General features: G+C 48.9%; 1 protein-coding gene across 4 annotated transcripts in view; it reads right to left on the bottom strand.

The window, feature by feature from the left end:
* The window catches only part of SAMD4A (sterile alpha motif domain containing 4A), a 121844-nt gene that overhangs the window by 53025 nt on the left and 42611 nt on the right, over positions 1–26208 (bottom strand). For all 4 annotated transcript variants that reach the window (XM_063439004.1, XM_063439005.1, XM_063439006.1 and 1 more), the window contains 4 exons: positions 22833–23351; positions 12610–12873; positions 9912–10021; positions 1307–1393 (listed from right to left, as the gene is read on the bottom strand). In XM_063439004.1, the coding sequence (XP_063295074.1) occupies positions 1307–1393; positions 9912–10021; positions 12610–12873; positions 22833–23351 (980 nt within the window). The remainder of the gene's footprint in view (positions 1–1306; positions 1394–9911; positions 10022–12609; positions 12874–22832; positions 23352–26208) is intronic.

The following is a 26208-nucleotide window of genomic DNA, read 5'->3' as shown; positions in this document are numbered from 1 at the left end:
TTATAAGCGGCGTTTACTGGTCTCCTGGAGTTTATTAGAGGTAGTTACTTGTCTCCTGGGGTTTATAAGCAGCGGTTACTTGTTTCCTGGGGTTTATAAGAGGTGGTTACTTGTCTCCTGGGGTTTATTAGAGGTGGTTACTGGTCTCCTGGAGTTTATTAGAGGTGGTTACTGGTCTCCTGGAGTTTATTAGAGGTGGTTACTGGTCTCCTGGGGTTTATAAGCGGTGGTTACTGGTCTCCTGGAGTTTATTAGAGGTGGTTACTGGTCTCCTGGAGTTTATTAGAGGTGGTTTCTGGTCTCCTGGAGTTTATTAGAGGTGGTTACTGGTCTCCTGGGGTTTATAAGCGGTGGTTACTGGTCTCCTGGGGTTTATTAGAGGTGGTTACTGGTCTCCTGGAGATTATTAGAGGTGGTTACTTGTCTCCTGGGGTTTATAAGCGGCGTTTACTGGTCTCCTGGAGTTTATTAGAGGTAGTTACTTGTCTCCTGGGGTTTATAAGCAGCGGTTACTTGTTTCCTGGGGTTTATAAGAGGTGGTTACTTGTCTCCTGGGGTTTATTAGAGGTGGTTACTGGTCTCCTGGAGTTTATTAGAGGTGGTTACTGGTCTCCTGGGGTTTATAAGCGGTGGTTACTGGTCTCCTGGAGTTTATTAGAGGTGGTTACTGGTCTCCTGGGGTTATAAGGCCCTGGGTAAAATTAGGGAAAAAGACAGGATGTCTTTCACCACTTCGAAGTAGAGAGAACAGAATCTTCTCACTCACAAAAGCAGCAAAAAAATAAAAAAAATAAGACAAAAATCGCATCACAATGAAATTAAGGAGAATTCACTTTATTCACAATACAATTTCCTTCCATTTAGACTGGCCGTGTCATTTCACGTTTCGTAGAACATGTCCCTGTCCACAGATATAACATAGATTAGGAGCAATGTAACGAGGTCACCTCTCTGGGAGGGGGCAGAGCATAGCTGGGGACGTTCTGCTCGCAGGAGGGGAGGGAAAGGATCTTCAGATAGTCAAGGAACAAGTAAGTGGTTTTGAGGCCCTTGTGACACACAGCTGATAAACTGTGGAGAGGATTGAGGAGCAAGAGGGAACATTAAACATCTTCAATAGTTTAGAAAAAAAATCCTTGGTGGTTTAATACACGGGGAATAAAATACTTATAAATATTTAACACAATAACCCACAGAATGGTCATTACAAGTTTAGTCTATTTTCAATCCAATGACGAGGAGATGGGGAGGGTAAGAGAATAAAATAAATAATTCATACAAAAACACTCTGTGATTGCCAACGTACCCGTTCTAAAGATTTCAGGAGTTTATGTCGCTCTTTCAGTTTTTGGATACTGATGACTATTTTGTGTCGCGCACCTTTGGTGACATTCTGAAAAAGAACATATTGCCATTAATAGTGGAGTGACCACGAACAAATCATTCTCCATCATTCTCCATCTGAATTGCACACTGAGTATACCGTAATGACTGGCGTCCTGCACTCACTGAGCATCATGGGAGAAGCTGGAATGCAGGAGACCGCCATCACCAAATATTTATTCATATTTAGATAAACATTGGCTAGAGATAGATCATTCATATTCAGGCTGCCTGTGAGGTGCAAACATGACCAGATTTCCTGCCTGCTCTATATTAGTGCTACGTATGTCAACACTTGATATGAAACCCCCCTTATTGTGACCATGGTAGTTTGTAATGCAGCTGAATTCTCACTGGATAGAACCCCAAACTGGTCAAATGCAAAATAAGCTCTAACATATCTGGATATCATAAGTTATCTCACATTAAGGCCATTTATGTTAAGGCATCACTTATCTGACATTTGTGTCTATTCAATAAGTCACGTTTAGGCAACCAAACACAGAAAGCAGCTTACATATTGTATTTGGTGATTTTCTCTCCTGAGCCTTCATTTCACCTGCATCAAGTTCTCAGAGAATGGAGCCCGAGATCTCAACGAATAGAGTCCCAATTCTAAGGAAATCGAGTCCTAGATCTCAACTAATAAGAATCCCAGCTCTCAATTAATCGAGTCCAAGAGCTCAGAGAATCAAGTCCAAGAGCTCAGAGAATCGAGTCCAAGAGCTCAGAGAATCGAGTCCAAGAGCTCAGAGAATCGAATCCAAGAGCTCAGAGAATCGAGTCCAAGAGCTCAGAGAATCGAGTCCAAGAGCTCAGAGAATCGAGTCCAAGAGCTCAGAGAATCGAGTCCAAGAGCTCAGAGAATCGAGTCCAAGAGCTCAGAGAATTGAGCCCGAGAGCTCAACGAATCGAGTCCCAATTCTAAGGAAATCGAGTCCTAGATCTCAACTAATAAGAATCCCAGCTCTCAATTAATCGAGTCCTAGATTTTAACTAATAAGAATCCTAGCTCTCAGAGAATCAAGTCCTAGAGCTCAGAGAATCGAGTCCAAGAGCTCAAGGAATCGAGTCCAAGAGCTCAGGAATCGAGTTCAAGAGCTCAAGGAATCGAGTTCAAGAGCTCAAGGAATCGAGTTCAAGAGCTCAAGGAATCGAGTCCTAGATCTCAACTAATAAGAATCCCAGCTCTTAATCGAGTCATAGACCTCAACAAATCGAGTCCTAGAGCTCAGAGAATCGAGTCCTAGATCTTAACTAAAAGGAATCCTAGATCTTAGAATAGAGGCCAAGAGCTCAAGGAATCGAGTCCTAGATCTCAACTAATAAGAATCCCAGCTCTCAATTAATCAAGTCCTAGATCTCAGAGAATCGAGTCCTAGACCTCAACGAAGCGAGTCCTAGAGCTCAACGAATCGAGTCCCAGAGCTCAACGAATCGAGTCCTAGAGCTCAGAGAATCGAGTCCTAGATCTTAACTAAAAGGAATCCTAAATCTTAGAATAGAGGCCAAGAGCTCAAGGAATAGAGGCCAAGAGCTCAAGGAATCGAGTCCTAGATCTCAACTAATAAGAATCCCAGCTCTTAATCGAGTCATAGACCTCAACAAATCGAGTCCTAGAGCTCAGAGAATCGAGTCCTAGATCTTAACTAAAAGGAATCCTAAATCTTAGAATAGAGGCCAAGAGCTCAAGGAATAGAGGCCAAGAGCTCAAGGAATCGAGTCCTAGATCTCAACTAATAAGAATCCCAGCTCTCAATTAATCAAGTCCTAGATCTCAGAGAATCGAGTCCTAGACCTCAACAAATCGAGCCCGAGATCTCAACGAATAGAGTCCCAATTCTAAGGAAATCGAGTCCTAGATCTCAACTAATAAGAATCCCAGCTCTCAATTAATCGAGTCCAAGAGCTCAGAGAATCAAGTCCAAGAGCTCAGAGAATCGAGTCCAAGAGCTCAGAGAATCGCGTCCAAGAGCTCAGAGAATCGAATCCAAGAGCTCCGAGAATCGAGTCCAAGAGCTCAGAGAATCGAGTCCAAGAGCTCAGAGAATCGAGTCCAAGAGCTCAGAGAATCGAGTCCAAGAGCTCAGAGAATTGAGCCCGAGAGCTCAACGAATCGAGTCCCAATTCTAAGGAAATCGAGTCCTAGATCTCAACTAATAAGAATCCCAGCTCTCAATTAATCGAGTCCTAGATTTTAACTAATAAGAATCCTAGCTCTCAGAGAATCAAGTCCTAGAGCTCAGAGAATCGAGTCCAAGAGCTCAAGGAATCGAGTCCAAGAGCTCAAGGAATCGAGTCCAAGAGCTCAGGAATCGAGTTCAAGAGCTCAAGGAATCGAGTTCAAGAGCTCAAGGAATCGAGTCCTAGATCTCAACTAATAAGAATCCCAGCTCTTAATCGAGTCATAGACCTCAACAAATCGAGTCCTAGAGCTCAGAGAATCGAGTCCTAGATCTTAACTAATAAGAATCCCAGCTCTCAATTAATCAAGTCCTAGATCTCAGAGAATCGAGTCCTAGACCTCAACGAAGCGAGTCCTAGAGCTCAACGAATCGAGTCCCAGAGCTCAACGAATCGAGTCCTAGAGCTCAGAGAATCGAGTCCTAGATCTTAACTAAAAGGAATCCTAAATCTTAGAATAGAGGCCAAGAGCTCAAGGAATAGAGGCCAAGAGCTCAAGGAATCGAGTCCTAGATCTCAACTAATAAGAATCCCAGCTCTCAATTAATCAAGTCCTAGATCTCAGAGAATCGAGTCCTAGACCTCAACGAAGCGAGTCCTAGAGCTCAACGAATCGAGTCCCAGAGCTCAACGAATCGAGTCCTAGAGCTCAGAGAATCGAGTCCTAGATCTTAACTAAAAGGAATCCTAAATCTTAGAATAGAGGCCAAGAGCTCAAGGAATAGAGGCCAAGAGCTCAAGGAATCGAGTCCTAGATCTCAACTAATAAGAATCCCAGCTCTCAATTAATCAAGTCCTAGATCTCAGAGAATCGAGTCCTAGACCTCAACAAATCGAGTCCTAGAGCTCAACGAATCGAGTCCTAGAGCTCAGCGAATAGAGTCCTAGAGCTCAGAGAATAGAGTCCTAGAGCTCAGAGAATAGAGTCCTAGAGCTCAGAGAATAGAGTCCAAGAGCTCAGAGAATAGAGTCCAAGAGCTCAAGGAATCGAGTCCAACAGCTCATGGAATCGAGTCCTAGATCTCAACTAATAAGAATCCCAGCTCTTAATCGAGTCCTAGACCTCAACAAATCGAGTCCTAGACCTCAACAAATCGAGTCCTAGACCTCAACAAATCAAGTCCTAGCGCTCAGAGAATAGAGTCCTAAATCTCAACTAATAAGAATCCTAGATCTTAGAAGTCCTAGAGCTCAAGGAATCAAGCTCAAGGAATCGAGTCCAAGAGCTCAAGGAATCGAGTCCAAGAGCTCAAGGAATCGAGTCCTAGATCTCAACTAATAAGAATCCCAGCTCTCAATTAATCGAGTCCTAGAGCTCAAGGAATCGAGTCCAAGAGCTCAAGGAATCGAGTCCAAAAGCTCAAGGAATCGAGTCCAAAAGCTCAAGGAATTGAGTCCATGAGCACAAGGAATTGAGTCCATGAGCTCAAGGAATTGAATCCATGAGCCCAAGGAATTGAGTCCAAGAGCTCAAGGAATTGAGTCCAAGAGCTCAAGGAATCGAGTCCAAGAGCTCAAGGAATCGAGTCCTAGATCTCAGAGAATCGAGTCCTAAATCTCAGAGAATCGAGTCCTAGATCTCAGAGAATCGAGTACTAGATCCCAGAGAATCGAGTACTAGATCCCAGAGAATCGAGTACTAGATCCCAGAGAATCGAGTCCTAGATCCCAGAGAATCGAGTCCTAGATCCCAGAGAATCGAGTCCTAGATCCCAGAGAATCGAGTCCTAGATCACAGAGAATCGAGTCCTAGATCTCAGAGAATCGAGTCCTAGATCTCAGAGAATCGAGTCCTAGATCTCAGAGAATCGAGTCCTGGATCTCAGAGAATCGACTCCTGGATCTCAGAGAATCGACTCCTGGATCTCAGAGAATCGACTCCTGGATCTCAGAGAATCGACTCCTGGATCTCAGAGAATCGACTCCTAGAGCTCAGAGAATCGACTCCTAGAGCTCAGAGAATCGACTCCTAGAGCTCAGAGAATTGAGCCCGAGAGCTCAACGAATCGAGTCCCAATTCTAAGGAAATCGAGTCCTAGATCTCAACTAATAAGAATCCCAGCTCTCAATTAATCGAGTCCTAGATTTTAACTAATAAGAATCCTAGCTCTCAGAGAATCAAGTCCTAGAGCTCAGAGAATCGAGTCCAAGAGCTCAAGGAATCGAGTTCAAGAGCTCAAGGAATCGAGTTCAAGAGCTCAAGGAATCGAGTTCAAGAGCTCAAGGAATAGAGTTCAAGAGCTCAAGGAATCGAGTTCAAGAGCTCAAGGAATCGAGTCCTAGATCTCAACTAATAAGAATCCCAGCTCTTAATCGAGTCATAGACCTCAACAAATCGAGTCCTAGACCTCAACAAATCAAGTCCTAGACCTCAACAAATCAAGTCCTAGAGCTCAGAGAATCGAGTCCTAGATCTTAACTAAAAGGAATCCTAGATCTTAGAATAGAGGCCAAGAGCTCAAGGAATCGAGTCCTAGATCTCAACTAATAAGAATCCCAGCTCTCAATTAATCAAGTCCTAGATCTCAGAGAATCGAGTCCTAAACCTCAACAAAGCGAGTCCTAGAGCTCAACGAATTGAGTCCCAGAGCTCAACGAATCGAGTCCTAGAGCTCAGAGAATAAGTCCTAGATCTTAACTAAAAGGAATCCTAAATCTTAGAATAGAGGCCAAGAGCTCAAGGAATAGAGGCCAAGAGCTCAAGGAATCGAGTCCTAGATCTCAACTAATAAGAATCCCAGCTCTCAATTAATCAAGTCCTAGATCTCAGAGAATCGAGTCCTAGACCTCAACGAATCGAGTCCTAGAGCTCAATGAATCGAGTCCTAGAGCTCAACGAATCGAGTCCTAGAGCTCAACGAATAGAGTCCTAGAGCTCAGAGAATAGAGTCCAAGAGCTCAAGGAATCGAGTCCAACAGCTCATGGAATCGAGTCCTAGATCTCAACTAATAAGAATCCCAGCTCTTAATCGAGTCCTAGACCTCAACAAATCGAGTCCTAGACCTCAACAAATCGAGTCCTAGACCTCAACAAATCAAGTCCTAGAGCTCAGAGAATCGAGTCCTAAATCTCAACTAATAAGAATCCTAGATCTTAGAAGTCCTAGAGCTCAAGGAATCGAGCTCAAGGAATCGAGTCCTAGATCTCAAGGAATCAAGTCCAAGAGCTCAAGTAATCGAGTCCAAGAGCTCAAGGAATCAAGTCCAAGAGCTCAAGGAATCGAGTCCTAGATCTCAACTAATAAGAATCCCAGCTCTCAATTAATCGAGTCCTAGAGCTCAAGGAATCGAGTTCAAGAGCTCAAGGAATCGAGTCCAAAAGCTCAAGGAATCGAGTCCAAAAGCTCAAGGAATCGAGTCCATGAGCTCAAGGAATCGAGTCCAAGAGCTCAAGGAATTGAGTCCAAGAGCTCAAGGAATCGAGTCCTAGATCTCAGAGAATCGAGTCCTAGATCTCAGAGAATCGAGTCCTGGATCTCAGAGAATCGAGTCCTGGATCTCAGAGAATCGAGTCCTAGAGCTCAGAGAATCGAGTCCTAGAGCTCAGAGAATCGAGTCCTAGAGCTCAGAGAATCGAGTCCTAGACCTCAACGAATCGAGTCCTAGAGCTCAACTAATCGAGTCCTAGAGCTCAACTAATCGAGTCCTAGAGCTCAGAGAATCGAGTCCTAGATCTTAACTAAAAGGAATCCTAAATCTTAGAATAGAGGCCAAGAGCTCAAGGAATAGAGGCCAAGAGCTCAAGGAATCGAGTCCTAGATCTCAACTAATAAGAATCCCAGCTCTCAATTAATCAAGTCCTAGACCTCAACGAATCGAGTCCTAGAGCTCAACGAATCGAGTCCTAGAGCTCAGAGAATAGAGTCCTAGAGCTCAGAGAATAGAGTCCTAGAGCTCAGAGAATAGAGTCCAAGAGCTCAAGGAATCGAGTCCAACAGCGCATGGAATCGAGTCCTAGATCTCAACTAATAAGAATCCCAGCTCTTAATCGAGTCCTAGACCTCAACAAATCGAGTCCTAGACCTCAACAAATCAAGTCCTAGAGCTCAGAGAATCGAGTCCTAAATCTCAACTAATAAGAATCCTAGATCTTAGAAGTCCTAGAGCTCAAGGAATCGAGCTCAAGGAATCGAGTCCTAGATCTCAAGGAATCGAGTCCAAGAGCTCAAGGAATCGAGTCCAAGAGCTCAAGGAATCGAGTCCATGAGCTCAAGGAATCGAGTCCATGAGCTCAAGGAATCGAGTCCAAGAGCTCAAGGAATTGAGTCCTAGATCTCAGAGAATCGAGTCCTAGATCTCAGAGAATCGAGTCCTGGATCTCAGAGAATCGAGTCCTGGATCTCAGAGAATCGAGTCCTGGATCTCAGAGAATCGAGTCCTGGATCTCAGAGAATCGAGTCCTGGATCTCAGAGAATCGAGTCCTGGATCTCAGAGAATCGAGTCCTGGATCTCAGAGAATCGAGTCCTGGATCTCAGAGAATCGAGTCCTGGATCTCAGAGAATCGAGTCCTGGATCTCAGAGAATCGAGTCCTGGATCTCAGAGAATCGAGTCCTGGATCTCAGAGAATCGACTCCTAGATCTCAGAGAATCGACTCCTAGATCTCAGAGAATCGACTCCTAGATCTCAGAGAATCGACTCCTAGATCTCAGAGAATCGAGTCCTAGATCTCAGAGAATCGAGTCCTAGATCTCAGAGAATCGAGTCCTAGTTCTCAGAGAATCGAGTCCTAGATCTCAGAGAATCGAGTCCTAGATCTCAGAGAATCGAGTCCTAGAGCTCAGATAATCGAGTCCTAGAGCTCAGATAATCGAGTCCTAGAGCTCAGAGAATCGAGTCCTAGAGCTCAGAGAATCGAGTCCTAGATCTCAGAGAATCGAGTCCTAGATCTCAGAGAATCGAGTCCTAGATCTCAGAGAATCGAGTCCTAGATCTCAGAGAATCGAGTCCTAGTTCTCAGAGAATCGAGTCCTAGAGCTCAGATAATTGAGTCCTAGAGCGCAGAGAATCGAGTCCTAGAGCTCAGAGAATCGAGTCCTAGAGCTCAGAGAATCGAGTCCTAGAGCTCAGAGAATCGAGTCCTAGAGCTCAGAGAATCGAGTCCTAGAGCTCAGAGAATCGAGTCCTAGATCTCAACTAATAAGAATCCTAGATCTCAGAGAATCGACTCCTAGATCTCAGAGAATCGACTCCTAGATCTCAGAGAATCGACTCCTAGATCTCAGAGAATCGACTCCTAGATCTCAGAGAATCGAGTCCTAGATCTCAGAGAATCGAGTCCTAGAGCTCAGAGAATCGAGTCCTGGAGCTCAGAGAATCGAGTCCTAGAGCTCAGAGAATCGAGTCCTAGGTCTCATCTAATAAGAATCCCAGCTCTCAATTAATCGATGTCCCAATTCTAAAGAAATCGAGTCCCAATTCTAGGGAAATGAAGTCCTAGATCTCAATAGAGTACTACATTGAGTCCTAGTTCACAACATAGAGAGATGTGGCAGAGGTAATTGAAGCAGATAAGAAGTAAAAAAAAATCCAAATCAGAAAGCATTCTCTCAAATTGGTTCCAGAAACATGGCACACATATCTGTTACTCCCAATGTCATTCATGTCCTCAGGCCTCCATCCAAATTAAGTCTACTTGGGATTGGAGCATGTGGACCTCAAAGTAACCCATGAGTGTTAATTCGACAACAATTTTTGTACAGTTATTGTAAATTCTACTTGCATTGACAGGTGGAAAGCAGAGAGGTGTATGAGAGTGCCATGCCACGACTATACATTCCATATAATGGGGCAGGTAGGGAACAAAAACAAATGGATAACCCCAAAAGTATATTCGTAAAGTTTTTTTATTTTAAAGCGGCACTGTCATGCCGAACTTACCTTTCCCCAATCGATTCCTCTTCTCTCCTTCAGTCAGGATCTGTTCTTCATTTCTTTCTGTCTGCTCAAGTTTTCTTTAAAACACAAGACAAAGTAGGGATTACTTTGTCTCATGAAGGTTTCCAACGCCTGATCAGCAGAGGAGCATAGTGTGCTTCATTTCCGGTGGTCAGAGAAATTATCCCAAAGTCTAACCTTTGATCCGTGATCTCGTGATGCTTCCTGAGCGGCGGGTGGGGAGAAGAGGAATCGATTGGGGAAAGGTAAGTTCGGCATGACAGTTCCGCTTTAAGTGTGAATTGTTGGGAATTAAACACATTTTGCTACAAAACAATTCAACTCCTCTACATTTTCAGAGACTACTTTGGAAAAAAATGGTTGAATTTACAGGTTTACTCTGAAAACAAATATCACATGTTCCACAGTAGGATTCACCATATACACACGTCCACAATTGACATACTTGTGCCTCCAGTTGACATTCGTTAAGTAACATCATTTCGTCGTACGTCATCTGGGAAAAGAGAGCTGCATATTTGTGTAGACGAAGACTTTTAAGCCAGGCAGGAACATCTGAAAATATGAATAGGATCTGTTTTAAAATCTTCACATACACCAAGCAGCATTTCCCCCCAAAGAGTAAAAAGTACAGTTCAAATAAAATAAAAATATTACTAGGCTTGTTAGTCACCAGCAAAAATACCTTCAAAGAGAAACTTACCTGCTGCCCACGAGCAGTATTACTGCAGATATAACTAAGGCTGGCATTGTGTCCATGGGATTAGACCTGCTGCTCGCGAGCAGTGTTACTGCAGATATAACGAAGGCTGGCATTGTGTCCATGGGATTAGACCTGCTGCCCGCGAGCAGTGTTACTGCAGATATAACTAAGGCTGGCCATGTTGTGTCCATGGGATTGGACCTGCTGCTCGCGAGCAGTGTTACTGCAGATATAACGATGGCTGGCATTGTGTCCAAGGGATTGGACCTGCTGCCCGCGAGCAGTATTACAGCAGATATAACTAAGGCTGGCCATGTTGTGTCCATGGGATTGGACCTGCTGCCCGTGAGCAGTATTACTGCAGATATAACGAAGGCTGGCATTGTGTCCATGTGATTGGACCTGCTTCCCGAGAGCAGTATTACTGCAGATATAACGAAGGCTGGCCATGTTGTGTCCATGGGATTGGACCTGCTGCTCGCGAGCAGTGTTACTGCAGATATAATGAAGGCTGGCATTGTGTCCATGGGATTGGACCTGCTGCCCGAGAGCAGTATTACAGCAGATATAACGAAGGCTGGCCATGTTGTGTCCATGGGATTGGACCTGCTGCTCGCGAGCAGTGTTACTGCAGATATAACTAAGGCTGGCCATGTTGTGTCCATGGGATTGGACCTGCTGCTCGCGGGCAGTATTACTGCAGATATAACGAAGGCTGGCATTGTGTCCATGGGATTGGACCTGCTGCCCCAGAGCAGTATTACTGCAGATATAACGAAGGCTGGCCATGTTGTGTCCATGGGATTGGACCTGCTGCCGGCGAGCAGTGTTACTGCAGATATAACTAAGGCTGGCCATGTTGTGTCCATGGCATTGGACCTGCTGCCCGTGAGCAGTATTACTGCAGATATAACGAAGGCTGGCCATGTTGTGTCCATGGGATTGGACCTGCTACCGAGAGCAGTATTACTGCGGATATAACGAAGGCTGGCCATGTTGTGTCCATGGGATTGGACCTGCTGCTCGCGAGCAGTGTTACTGCAGATATAACTAAGGCTGGCAATGTTGTGTCCATGGGATTGGACCTGCTGCGCGCGAGCAGTATTACTGCAGATATAATGAAGGCTGGCATTGTGTCCATGGGATTGGACCTGCTGCCCGAGAGCAGTATTACTGCAGATATACCTAAGGCTGGCAATGTGTCCATGGGATTGGACCTGTTGCCCGCCAGCAGTGTTACTGCAGATATAACTAAGGTTGGCCATGTTGTGTCCATGGGATTGGACCTGCTGCCCATGAGCAGTATTACTGCAGATATAACGAAGGCTGGCAATGTGTCCATGGGATTGGACCTGCTGCCTGCGAGCAGTGTTACTGCAGATATAACTAAGGCTGGCCAGGTTGTGTCCATGGGATTGGACCTGCTGCCCGTGAGCAGTATTACTGCCGATATAACGAAGGTTGGCATTGTGTCTATGGGATTGGACCTGCTGCTCGCAAGCAGTATTACTGCAGATATAACGAAGGCTGGCCAGGTTGTGTCCATGGGATTGGACCTGCTGCTCGCGAGCAGTATTACTGCAGATATAACGAAGGCTGGCCATGTTGTGTCCATGGGATTGGACATGCTGCCCGCTAGCAGTATTACTGCAGATATAACGAAGGCTGGCCATGTTGTGTCCATAGTATTGGGCCTGCTGCCCGCGAGCAGCATTACTGCAGATATAACCAAGGCTGGCCATGTTGTGTCCATGGGATTGGACATGCTGCTTGCGAGCAGTGTTACTGCAGATATAACTAAGGCTGGCCATGTTGTGTCCATGGGATTGGACCTGCTGCTCGCGAGCAGTATTACTGCAGATATAATGAAGGCTGGCATTGTGTCCATGGGATTGGACCTGCTGCTCGCGAGCAGTGTTACTGCAGATTTAACAAAGGCTGGCAATGTGTCCGTGGGATTGGACCTGCTGCCCGCGAGCAGTGTACTGCAGATATAAGTAAGGCTGGCCATGTTGTGTCCATGGGATTGGACCTGCTGCCCACGAGCAGTGTACTGCAGATATAAGTAAGGCTGGCCATGTTGTGTCCATGGGATTGGACCTGCTGCCCGCGAGCAGTGTACTGCAGATATAAGTAAGGCTGGCCATGTTGTGTCCATGGGATTGGACCTGCTGCTCGCGAGCAGTATTACTGCAGATATAACGAAGGCTGGCCATGTTGTGTCCATGGGATTGGACCTGCTGCTCGCAAGCAGTGTTACTGCAGATATAACGAAGGCTGGCCATGTTGTGTCCACGGGATTGGACCTGCTGCTCGCGAGAAGTATTACTGCAGATATAACGAAGGCTGGCCATGTTGTGTCCATGGGATTGGGCCTGCTGCTGTAGGATATAAACCTTATTTTTTGTCTAATATTCCATGATGGTAGTCTAGCACTCACCTTTCATACCGCTGCCTTCATCTTGGAATGTATTATGTGATGCAGACTGATCGTCTAAGTGCTCGCTCCCACCGCTTCCTGAAGAGGCAACACTGCTTTGTGGAGACAGGGGAGCGTGATCGGACGGGATCCCCTGGTTTCCTCGGGCTCGCAAGTCCTCATGAGATAACCACCCATGTCCTAGCGGTTGGTTTGGCACATTCATAGGTGGGGTAAGGGACACCGATCTTTTCAAAGGGCTGTGGTGTGTCTGTCCTGAGAGAACTAAAAATACAACAAAGTTATTCTTAAATCCCAGCAACTTGTAAAATAGGCAGAGAACACAACATAATCATAATAGTGTATACACCAAGAAACAAGACAGTCCATTATTAGAAACTAAGAGGCCAAGGGTGTTTTTTGTTTAAAAAAAAAAAAAAATATATATATATATATAAATAAAAAAAATAGATTTTAGGAAAAGGATATACGGATATAAAATTACACAAATTAAGCAGTATTGAGCGTTATCACATATGAGAACACAAACTTATCGATGTAAAATAACATTGTACAAATGGCAACTAGCATTTGGACTGAAAGAAAAAATGGGTATATCTGACGTGTGTTCTGTGCACACACCATATTGTACACGATGGATTAGGGAGAGGAGCAGTGTCAGGATTGCTGTAGTGTTGGTATCCGAGACCCCCTACACATTTACTCCTGGGCTCCGGTTTCCGTCCCTGTATCTCCTGGCTGTGTCCTAGGAAAATCCGGTCTCTATTATACTCAGACATTTCATAAACAAACACTAGAAATAGATGTTCTGTAACCGGGCTTTGGAAGAGAAAACTCAGAATCCGGGAAATACAGTTTTAATACAGGCTTCCAAATCTTCGTAAAGGACCTGGGCCTCGTCATCAAAAGGGTAATTAAAGAGATGGAGGGTATATATTACCTGTTCACCGTTAGACTACCGAGCAGACTAATTTATAGGATGCGAAATTCTGCAAGTGTCAGAAAATTAAGCTACAGAGTGGGAAACATCACAGCACAAGACCCTGGGCCGGCCAATTCCCAGCTAGCCACCTTCTGAGTGAGTACAGGACCCTGGGCTGGCTAATTCCCAGCTAGCCACCTTCCGAGTAGGCACACAGTATATAGTGTACACAGGACCGTGGGCCGGCCAATTCCCAGCTAGCCATCTTCTGAGTGAGCACCCAGTATATAGTGTACACAGGACCCTGGGCCGGCTAATTCCCAGCTAGCCACCTTCTGTCTGAGCACCCAGTATATAGTGTGCACAGGACCCTGGGCCGGCCAATTCCCAGCTAGCCACCTTCTTAGTGGGCACCCAGTATATAGTGTACACAGGACCCTAGGCTGGCAAATTCCCAGCTAGCCACCTTCTGCGTGAGCACTCAGTATATAGTGTGTACAGGACCCTAGGCCTGGCTAATTCCCAGCTAGCCACCTTCTGCGTGAGCACTCAGTATATAGTGTTTACAGGACCCTAGGCCTGGCTAATTCCCAGCTAGCCACCTTCTGTGTGAGCACCCAGTATATATTGTACACAGGACCCTGGGCCTGGCTAATTCCCAGTTAGCCACCTTCTGAGTGGGCACCCAGTATATAGTGTACACAGAACCCTGGGCCTGGCTAATTCCCAGTTAGCCACCTTCTGAGTGGGCACCCAGTATATAGTGTACACAGGACCCTGGGCCGGCTAATTCCCAGCACCTTCAGAGTGACCACAATACCCTGGGCCGGCTAATTCCTAGCTAGCCACCTTCTGTGTGGGCACCCAGTATAGAGTGCGCACAGGACCCTAGGCCTGGCTAATTCCCAGCTAGCCACCTTCTGTGTGAGCACCCAGTATATAGTGTGCACAGGACCCTAGGCCTGGCTAATTCCCAGGTAGCCAGCTTCTGAGTGAGCACCCAGTATATAGTGTACACAGGACCCTGGGCCGGCCAATTCCCAGCTAGCCGCCTTCTGAGTGAGTACAGGACCCTGGGCCGGCTAATTCCCAGCTAGCCACCTTTTGAGTGAGCACCCAGTATATAGTGTACACAGGACCCTGGGCCAGCTAATTCCCAGCTAGCCACCTTCTGTGTGAGCACCCAGTATATAGTGTACACAGGACCCTGGGCCTGGCTAATTCCCAGTTAGCCACCTTCTGAGTGGGCACCCAGTATATAGTGTACACAGGACCCTGGGCCGGCTAATTCCCAGCACCTTCAGAGTGACCACAATACCCTGGGCCGGCTAATTCCTAGCTAGCCACCTTCTGTGTGGGCACCCAGTATAGAGTGCGCACAGGACCCTAGGCCTGGCTAATTCCCAGCTAGCCACCTTCTGTGTGAGCACCCAGTATATAGTGTGCACAGGACCCTAGGCCTGGCTAATTCCCAGGTAGCCAGCTTCTGAGTGAGCACCCAGTATATAGTGTACACAGGACCCTGGGCCGGCCAATTCCCAGCTAGCCGCCTTCTGAGTGAGTACAGGACCCTGGGCCGGCTAATTCCCAGCTAGCCACCTTTTGAGTGAGAACCCAGTATATAGTGTACACAGGACCCTAGGCCAGCTAATTCCCAGCTAGCCACCTTCTGTGTGAGCACCCAGTATATAGTGTACGCAGGACCCTGGGCTGGCCAATTCCCAGCTAGCCACCTTCTGAGTGAGCACAGGACCCTGGGCCGGCCTATTCCCAGCTAGCCACCTTCTGTATGAGCACCCAGTATATAGTGTGCACAGGACCCTGGGCTGGCCAATTCCCAGCTAGCCACCTTCTGAGTGAGCACAGGACCCTGGGCCGGCTAATTCCCAGCTAGCCACCTTCTGTGTGAGCACCCAGTATATAGTGTACACAGGACCCTGGGCCGGCTAATTCCCAGCTAGCCACCTTCTAAGTGGGCACCCAGTATATAGTGTACACAGGAGCCTGGGCTGGCCAATTCCCAGCTAGCCACCTTCTGAGTGAGCACAGGACCCTGGGCCGGCCGATTCCCAGCTAGCCACCTTCTGTGTGAGCACCCAGTATATAGTGTACACAGGACCCTGGGCTGGCCAATTCTCAGCTAGCCACCTTCTGAGTGAGCACAGGACCCTGGGCCGGCTAATTCCCAGCTAGCCACCTTCTGTGTGAGCACCCAGTATATAGTGTACACAGGACCCTGGGCCGGCTAATTCCCAGCTAGCCACCTTCTAAGTGGGCACCCAGTATATAGTATACACAGAACCCTGGGCTGGCCAATTCCCAGCTAGCCACCTTCTGAGTGAGCACAGGACCCTGGGCCGGCCTATTCCCAGCTAGCCACCTTCTGTGTGAGCACCCAGTATATAGTGTACACAGGACCCTGGGCCGGCTAATTCCCAGCTAGCCACCTTCTAAGTGGGCACCCAGTATAGAGTGTACACAGAACCCTGGGCTGGCCAATTCCCAGCTAGCCACCTTCTGAGTGAGCACCCAGTATATAGTGTACACAGAACCCTGGGCCTGGCTAATTCCCAGTTAGCCACCTTCTGAGTGGGCACCCAGTATATAGTGTACAGAGGACCCTGGGCCGGCTAATTCCCAGCACCTTCAGAGTGACCACAATACCCTGGGCCGGCTAATTCCTAGCTAGCCACCTTCTGTGTGGGCACCCAGTATAGAGTGCGCACAGGACCCTAGGCCTGGCTAATTCCCAGCTAGCCACCTTCTGTGTGAGCACCCAGTATATAGTGTGCACAGGACCCTAGGCCTGGCTAATTCCCAGGTAGCCAGCTTCTGAGTGAGCACCCATTATATAGTGTACACAGGACCCTGGGCCGGCCAATTCCCAGCTCGCCGCCTTCTGAGTGAGTACAGGACCCTGGGCCGGCTAATTCCCAGCTAGCCACCTTTTGAGTGAGCACCCAGTATATAGTGTACACAGGACCCTGGGCCAGCTAATTCCCAGCTAGCCACCTTCTGTGTGAGCACCCAGTATATAGTGTACACAGGACCCTGGGCCTGGCTAATTCCCAGTTAGCCACCTTCTGAGTGGGCACCCAGTATATAGTGTACACAGGACCCTGGGCCGGCTAATTCCCAGCACCTTCAGAGTGACCACAATACCCTGGGCCGGCTAATTCCTAGCTAGCCACCTTCTGTGTGGGCACCCAGTATAGAGTGCGCACAGGACCCTAGGCCTGGCTAATTCCCAGCTAGCCACCTTCTGTGTGAGCACCCAGTATATAGTGTGCACAGGACCCTAGGCCTGGCTAATTCCCAGGTAGCCAGCTTCTGAGTGAGCACCCAGTATATAGTGTACACAGGACCCTGGGCCGGCCAATTCCCAGCTAGCCGCCTTCTGAGTGAGTACAGGACCCTGGGCCGGCTAATTCCCAGCTAGCCACCTTTTGAGTGAGAACCCAGTATATAGTGTACACAGGACCCTAGGCCAGCTAATTCCCAGCTAGCCACCTTCTGTGTGAGCACCCAGTATATAGTGTACGCAGGACCCTGGGCTGGCCAATTCCCAGCTAGCCACCTTCTGAGTGAGCACAGGACCCTGGGCCGGCCTATTCCCAGCTAGCCACCTTCTGTATGAGCACCCAGTATATAGTGTGCACAGGACCCTGGGCTGGCCAATTCCCAGCTAGCCACCTTCTGAGTGAGCACAGGACCCTGGGCCGGCTAATTCCCAGCTAGCCACCTTCTGTGTGAGCACCCAGTATATAGTGTACACAGGACCCTGGGCCGGCTAATTCCCAGCTAGCCACCTTCTAAGTGGGCACCCAGTATATAGTGTACACAGGAGCCTGGGCTGGCCAATTCCCAGCTAGCCACCTTCTGAGTGAGCACAGGACCCTGGGCCGGCCGATTCCCAGCTAGCCACCTTCTGTGTGAGCACCCAGTATATAGTGTACACAGGACCCTGGGCTGGCCAATTCTCAGCTAGCCACCTTCTGAGTGAGCACAGGACCCTGGGCCGGCTAATTCCCAGCTAGCCACCTTCTGTGTGAGCACCCAGTATATAGTGTACACAGGACCCTGGGCCGGCTAATTCCCAGCTAGCCACCTTCTAAGTGGGCACCCAGTATATAGTGTACACAGAACCCTGGGCTGGCCAATTCCCAGCTAGCCACCTTCTGAGTGAGCACAGGACCCTGGGCCGGCCTATTCCCAGCTAGCCACCTTCTGTGTGAGCACCCAGTATATAGTGTACACAGGACCCTGGGCCGGCTAATTCCCAGCTAGCCACCTTCTAAGTGGGCACCCAGTATAGAGTGTACACAGAACCCTGGGCTGGCCAATTCCCAGCTAGCCACCTTCTGAGTGAGCACAGAACCCTGGGCCGGCCAATTCCCAGCTAGCCGCCTTCTGTGTGAGCACCCAGTATATAGTGTACACAGGACCCTGGGCTGGCCAATTCCCAGCTAGCCACCTTCTGAGTGAGCACAGGACCCTGGGCCGGCTAATTCCCAGCTAGCCACCTTCTGTGTGAGCACCCAGTATATAGTGTACACAGGACCCTGGGCCGGCTAATTCCCAGCTAGCCACCTTCTGTGTGAGCACCCAGTATATAGTGTACACAGGACCCTGGGCCGGCTAATTCCCAGCTAGCCACCTTCTAAGTGGGCACCCAGTATATAGTGTACACAGAACCCTGGGCTGGCCAATTCCCAGCTAGCCACCTTCTAAGTGAGCACAGGACCCTGGGCCGGCTAATTCCTAGTTAGCCACCTTCTGTGTGGGCACCCAGTATAGAGTGCGCACAGGACCCTAGGCCTGGCTAATTCCCAGCTAGCCACCTTCTGTGTGAGCACCCAGTATATAGTGTGCACAGGACCCTAGGCCTGGCTAATTCCCAGGTAGCCAGCTTCTGAGTGAGCACCCAGTATATAGTGTACACAGGACCCTGGGCCGGCCAATTCCCAGCTAGCCGCCTTCTGAGTGAGTACAGGACCCTGGGCCGGCTAATTCCCAGCTAGCCACCTTTTGAGTGAGCACCCAGTATATAGTGTACACAGGACCCTGGGCCAGCTAATTCCCAGCTAGCCACCTTCTGTGTGAGCACCCAGTATATAGTGTACACAGGACCCTGGGCCTGGCTAATTCCCAGTTAGCCACCTTCTGAGTGGGCACCCAGTATATAGTGTACACAGGACCCTGGGCCGGCTAATTCCCAGCACCTTCAGAGTGACCACAATACCCTGGGCCGGCTAATTCCTAGCTAGCCACCTTCTGTGTGGGCACCCAGTATAGAGTGCGCACAAGACCCTAGGCCTGGCTAATTCCCAGCTAGCCACCTTCTGTGTGAGCACCCAGTATATAGTGTGCACAGGACCCTAGGCCTGGCTAATTCCCAGGTAGCCAGCTTCTGAGTGAGCACCCAGTATATAGTGTACACAGGACCCTGGGCCGGCCAATTCCCAGCTAGCCGCCTTCTGAGTGAGTACAGGACCCTGGGCCGGCTAATTCCCAGCTAGCCACCTTTTGAGTGAGAACCCAGTATATAGTGTGCACAGGACCCTAGGCCTGGCTAATTCCCAGCTAGCCAGCTTCTGAGTGAGCACCCAGTATATAGTGTACACAGGACCCTGGGCCAGCTAATTCCCAGCTAGCCACCTTCTGTGTGAGCACCCAGTATATAGTGTACACAGGACCCTGGGCCGGCTAATTCCCAGCTAGCCACCTTCTAAGTGGGCACCCAGTATATAGTGTACACAGGACCCTGGGCTGGCCAATTCCCAGCTAGCCACCTTCTGAGTGAGCACAGGACCCTGGGCCGGCTAATTCCCAGCTAGCCACCTTCTGTGTGAGCACCCAGTATATAGTGTACACAGGACCCTGGGCCGGCTAATTCCCAGCTAGCCACCTTCTAAGTGGGCACCCAGTATATAGTGTACACAGGACCCTGGGCTGGCCAATTCCCAGCTAGCCACCTTCTGAGTGAGCACAGGACCCTGGGCCGGCCTATTCCCAGCTAGCCACCTTCTGTGTGAGCACCCAGTATATAGTGTACACAGGACCCTGGGCTGGCTAATTCCCAGCTAGCCACCTTCTAAGTGGGCACCCAGTATATAGTGTACACAGGACCCTGGGCTGGCCAATTCTCAGCTAGCCACCTTCTGAGTGAGCACAGGACCCTGGGCCGGCTAATTCCCAGCTAGCCACCTTCTGTGTGAGCACCCAGTATATAGTGTACACAGGACCCTGGGCCGGCTAATTCCCAGCTAGCCACCTTCTAAGTGGGCACCCAGTATATAGTGTACACAGAACCCTGGGCTGGCCAATTCCCAGCTAGCCACCTTCTGAGTGAGCACAGGACCCTGGGCCGGCTAATTCCCAGCTAGCCACCTTCTGTGTGAGCACCCAGTATATAGTGTACACAGGACCCTGGGCCGGCTAATTCCCAGCTAGCCACCTTCTAAGTGGGCACCCAGTATATAGTGTACACAGAAACCTGGGCTGGCCAATTCCCAGCTAGCCACCTTCTGAGTGAGCACAGGACCCTGGGCCGGCCTATTCCCAGCTAGCCACCTTCTATGTGAGCACCCTGTATATAGTGTACACAGGACCCTGGGCCGGCTAATTCCCAGCTAGCCACCTTCTAAGTAGGCACCCAGTATAGAGTGTACACAGAACCCTGGGCTGGCCAATTCCCAGCTAGCCACCTTCTGAGTGAGCACAGAACCCTGGGCCGGCCAATTCCCAGCTAGCCGCCTTCTGTGTGAGCACCCAGTATATAGTGTACACAGGACCCTGGGCTGGCCAATTCCCAGCTAGCCACCTTCTGAGTGAGCACAGGACCCTGGGCCGGCTAATTCCCAGCTAGCCACCTTCTGTGTGAGCACCCAGTATATAGTGTACACAGGACCCTGGGCCGGCTAATTCCCAGCTAGCCACCTTCTGTGTGAGCACCCAGTATATAGTGTACACAGGACCCTGGGCCGGCTAATTCCCAGCTAGCCACCTTCTAAGTGGGCACCCAGTATATAGTGTACACAGAACCCTGGGCTGGCCAATTCCCAGCTAGCCCCCTTCTGAGTGAGCACAGGACCCTGGGCCGGCCTATTCCCAGCTAGCCACCTTCTATGTGAGCACCCAGTATATAGTGTACACAGGACCCTGGGCCGGCTAATTCCCAGCTAGCCACCTTCTGTGTGAGCACCCAGTATATAGTGTACACAGGACCCTGGGCCGGCTAATTCCCAGCTAGCCACCTTCTGTATGAGCACCCAGTATTTAGTGTGCACAGGACCCTGGGCCAGCCAATTCCCAGCTGGCCACCTTCTATGTGAGCACCCAGTATATAGTGTACACAGGACCCTGGGCCGGCCAATTCCCAGCTAGCCACCTTCTGAGTGAGCACAGGACCCTGGGCCGGCCAATTCCCAGCTAGCCACCTTCTGTGTGAGCACCCATTATATAGTGTACACAGGACCCTGGGCCGGCTAATTCCCAGCTAGCCACCTTCTGTGTGAGCACCCAGTATATAGTGTACACAGGACCCTGGGCCGGCTAATTCCCAGCTAGCCACCTTCTGTGTGAGCGCCCAGTATATAGTGTGCACAGGACCCTAGGCCTGGCTAATTCCCAGCTAGCCACCTTCTGAGTGAGCACCCAGTATATAGTGTGCACAGGACCCTAGGCCTGGCTAATTCCCAGCTAGCCACTTTCTGTGTGAGCACAGGACCCTGGGCCGGCCAATTCCCAGCTAGCCACCTTCTGTGTGAGCACCCATTATATAGTGTACACAGGACCCTGGGCCGGCTAATTCCCAGGAAGCCACCTTCTGTGTGAGCGCCCAGTATATAGTGTGCACAGGACCCTAGGCCTGGCTAATTCCCAGCTAGCCACCTTCTGAGTGAGCACCCAGTATATAGTGTACACAGGACCCTAGGCCGGCCAATTCCCAGCTAGCCACCTTCTGAGTGAGCACAGGACCCTGGGCCGGCCAATTCCCAGCTAGCCACCTTCTGTGTGAGCACCCATTATATAGTGTACACAGGACCCTGGGCCGGCTAATTCCCAGGAAGCCACCTTCTGTGTGAGCGCCCAGTATATAGTGTGCACAGGACCCTAGGCCTGGCTAATTCCCAGCTAGCCACCTTCTGAGTGAGCACCCAGTATATAGTGTACACAGGACCCTGGGTCGGCCAATTCCCAGCTAGCCACCTTCTGTGTGAGCACCCAGTATATAGTGTGCACAGGACCCTGGGCCGGCTAATTCCCAGCTAGCCACCTTCTGTGTGAGCGCCCAGTATATAGTGTGCACAGGACCCTAGGCCTGGCTAATTCCCAGCTAGCCACCTTCTGAGTGAGCACCCAGTATATAGTGTACAAAGGACCCTGGGTCGGCCAATTCCCAGCTAGCCACCTTCTGTGTGAGCACCCAGTATATAGTGTACATAGGACCCTGGGCCGGCTAATTCCCAGCTAGCAACCTTCTGTGTGAGCACAGGACCCTGGGCCGGCCTATTCCCAGCTAGCCACCTTCTGTGTGAGCACCCAGTATATAGTGTACACAGGACCCTGGGCCAGCCAATTCCCAGCTAGCCACCTTCTGTGTGAGCACCCAGTATATAGTGTACACAAGACCCTGGGCCGGCTAATTCCCAGCTAGCCACCTTCTGTGTGAGCACAGGACCCTGGGCCGGCCTATTCCCAGCTAGCCACCTTCTGTGTGAGCACCCAGTATATAGTGTACACAGGACCCTGGGCCAGCCAATTCCCAGCTAGCCACCTTCTGTGTGAGCACCCAGTATATAGTGTACACAAGACCCTGGGCCGGCTAATTCTCAGCTAGCCACCTTCTAAGTGGGCACCCAGTATACAGTGTACACAGGACCGGCTAATTCCCAGGTAGCCACCTTCTGAGTGAGCACCCAGTATATATAGTGTACACAGGTTGCAAGCAATAACCTCCATTTACCCAGCTTGCTGTGTGTGAAGACGATAGACGTCTAACATGCATTGGATCCAAAATTAGCCCACAACTCTTGATCCGGCAGCTAAGAACGCCACAATGATAGAGCGGGACCTACACTTCCCACAGCAGAGGAATGTTATTCAGTATGCGCATTTCACATAGTATACAGGGAAATGATATGCAGACTCCAGGCACCATAACCAGTCATCATCTTCGAGCAACCCTTTCAATCTTGTTTGGCAAAAGAAAGTAAGAACAACATTTAAAAAAAAAAAAAATTTGCGACACCCTGCAATCCCCCAAAGAGTTAAATCCACACAGTACAGACTAACTTACTTGTGCTCGTGTTTGTTCCGATAGCGTTGATAGTTGCAGGGACGGAGGAAGAGGAGTAGAGTGTCAAATGTCCGTTCTCACATGCCGCATTCTTGTCTTGCCAGTTGGAGGTACTGACACAGATCCCCGAATCTCGAGCGTTCGGCCAGCCGTTCAGCTTATCATCGGAGTTCTGTCTTTGGTGGTAATAATGCATCTGTCCATAATCCAAGGAGTCAGAGCGACAGCGGCTTTGGACGCCAAAATTCCCCGACGTCCGGTCCTCGAGGTGGTTTAACCACATTGCCAAGGCGCTACGGTCATCAAGGGACGTGGCTGGGTGAATCAAGGCGTAGGACAGGAGCTGCCGGCTCTCTTCGATATGCTGGTTGTGTTCTATTGAATGAGCCAGGATTTTGGGCAATAATTTCATATATTCCACTTTTGCGTCCATGTTTCCGGGCTTTAATAAAGGCAGGTGGGTTAACAGCTGAGATATTACTTTGTCCTTGCAATCGTGCTGCCACTGGTTAATGATCGCTGAAAAACAAACGTCAAAAATCAATAAAATAATCCTCCCGTTAAACACTATATTAGCACAGATTTTGTTAAAAAACATTAAATTAAAAATAAATATATACACAAACCCTTCCCCAACCCTTGCCACCCGTGTGCTGGATTTTGCCTTCAAAAACAATAAAGGCACTTTTTAGCCCAATGTGGGCCTTTCACATCCTCATTGTCACTAGGTCACGCTGCGTTACCACACGGCTGTAGGGGATTATTCTGAAAAATGCGTTTTATTCTGGCCTAACATTTGCTGTTTATTAACCAGTCAGATCACAGAACTGAGAAAGAAAAGCCGTTATTCTGTAGAACATTCATTGTTTCGGAGCACCGAGCCCGGACACCGATGACATTATACAAACATTCTCTCTGTATCTCTCTGGGGAGACATGGAGTATAAACGTTTACACCCTTATTTGATGTGTTTCTATTCAGGTAGCAAACACTGCTATAATACATTAGGATTAAAACTAATCTTTTATTTTGTAATGTTTTAGAACATCTTGTTATTCTGTTCTGCAGCATTTACTAGCTACGGAGAAGGCATGAAAAATACAGAACCAAGAGATCAAAATAACCGATTGGAATCATATCCCTGATAGTTCCATGCTACTCCCGCTTCAGCACCCGAAAAAAGGCTGCGCGATACCCCTAGTGAACAGCCCATAGCACCCCATATTCTGTGTGCTCGCTCATCGCTACTCCCGCTTCAGCACCCGAAAAAAGACTGTGCGATACCCCTAGTGAACAGCCCATAGCACCCCATATTCTGTGTGCTCGCTCATCGCTACTCCCGCTTCAGCACCCGAAAAAAGACTGTGCGATACCCCTAGTGAACAGCCCATAGCACCCCATATTCTGTGTGCTCGCTCATCGCTACTCCCGCTTCAGCACCCGAAAAAAGACTGTGCGATACCCCTAGTAAACAGCCCATAGCACCCCATATTCTGTGTGCTCGCTCATCGCTATCCCCGCTTCAGCACCCGAAAAAAGACTGCGCGATACCCCTAGTGAACAGCCCATAGCACCCTATATTCTGTGTGCTCACTGATCGCTATCCCCGCTTCAGCACCCGAAAAAAGGCTGCGCGATACCCCTAGTGAACAGCCCATAGCACCCCATATTCTGTGTGCTCACTCATCGCTATCCCCGCTTCAGCACCCGAACAAAGGCTGCGCGATACCCCTAGTGAACAGCCCATAGCACCCCCTATTCTGTGTGCTCGCTCATCGCTACTCCCGCTTCAGCACCCGAAAAAAGACTGCGCGATTCCCCTAGTGAACAGCCCATAGCACCCCCTATTCTGTGTGCTCACTCATCGCTATCCCCGCTTCAGCACCCGAACAAAGGCTGCGCGATACCCCTAGTGAACAGCCCATAGCACCCCATATTCTGTGTGCTCACTCATCGCTATCCCCGCTTCAGCACCCAAAAAAGGCTGCGCGATACCCCTAGTGAACAGCCCATAGCACCCCATATTCTGTGTGCTCGCTCATCGCTATCCCCGCTTCAGCACCCGAAAAAAGACTGTGCGATACCCCTAGTAAACAGCCCATAGCACCCCATATTCTGTGTGCTCGCTCATCGCTATCCCCGCTTCAGCACCCGAAAAAAGACTGCGCGATACCCCTAGTGAACAGCCCATAGCACCCCATATTCTGTGTGCTCGCTCATCGCTACTCCCGCTTCAGCACCCGAAAAAAGACTGTGCGATACCCCTAGTGAACAGCCCATAGCACCCCATATTCTGTGTTTGCTCATCGATATTCCCGCTTCAGCACCCGAAAAAAGACTGTGCGATACCCCTAGTAAACAGCCCATAGCACCCCATATTCTGTGTGCTCGCTCATCGCTACTCCCGCTTCAGCACCCGAAAAAAGACTGCGCGATACCCCTAGTGAACTGCCCATAGCACCCCATATTCTGTGTGCTCGCTCATCGCTATCCCCGCTTCAGCACCCGAAAAAAGACTGTGCGATACCCCTAGTAAACAGCCCATAGCACCCCATATTCTGTGTTCGCTCATCGCTATCCCCGCTTCAGCAAGTGAGAAAAGACAAAATAAATAGTGAACAGAATATACAAAACAGCAACAATATTCCAAAAACAAGCAAGACAATGACTGTCCCACGTCAATCCACCAACCAACTAGATCAAATCTAGGGCTTTAGCGAGAAGAAGTGATTTAGACGACAGTTTACATGCAAACACGACCCGTAATCATTGTGCATATCAGCTAGAATATATCACAGCATACGTTACAAGTGATAAATATTGATGTGAGAAACAGGACAAGATGTCAAGTAACACCCAGAATGTTTGCTCCAGCGAAAGCCCAGATGGCGCTGTAATGAAGAGTTACTGGCGTAACACACAGACGGATCCAGGATGCAGAGATATTCGACAGCCGGGGGAAGTGAAAACAAACAAAAGCACATTGCGCTCACTCTCTGCGTCCTAACTACAATATCTGTACAGAGAAAAACTGCAGACTGACAGAAAACTGCTCATTTACATTTCTAACTTTATACAGTATTTGTGTGAGCCCTATTCACATACAGAAGAGATAACAATACGTTGATAACGTGTAAGTATTATTCTGTGTATGTATGTGCATGTGTATGTGTGGTTGCGTGCGCATGTATGATTGCGTGCGTATGTGCAGCAATCCTGTCATTTCTCAGACTCCCTCAATGAAATAAATAGATTAGATTGATACACAGCGTACACTTGTCCTGATGATTACTAGATTGTAAGCTCCTTTAAACAGGCCTTCTTCATCTTGTATCTGCCACTGTTTTGTTTTTTTGAGACATAGAAAGCCATTTAC

This window comes from Pelobates fuscus, chromosome 13 (assembly GCF_036172605.1).
Source record: "Pelobates fuscus isolate aPelFus1 chromosome 13, aPelFus1.pri, whole genome shotgun sequence".
Lineage (NCBI taxonomy): Eukaryota > Metazoa > Chordata > Amphibia > Anura > Pelobatidae > Pelobates > Pelobates fuscus.
This window is presented reverse-complemented; position numbering and strand designations above follow the sequence as displayed.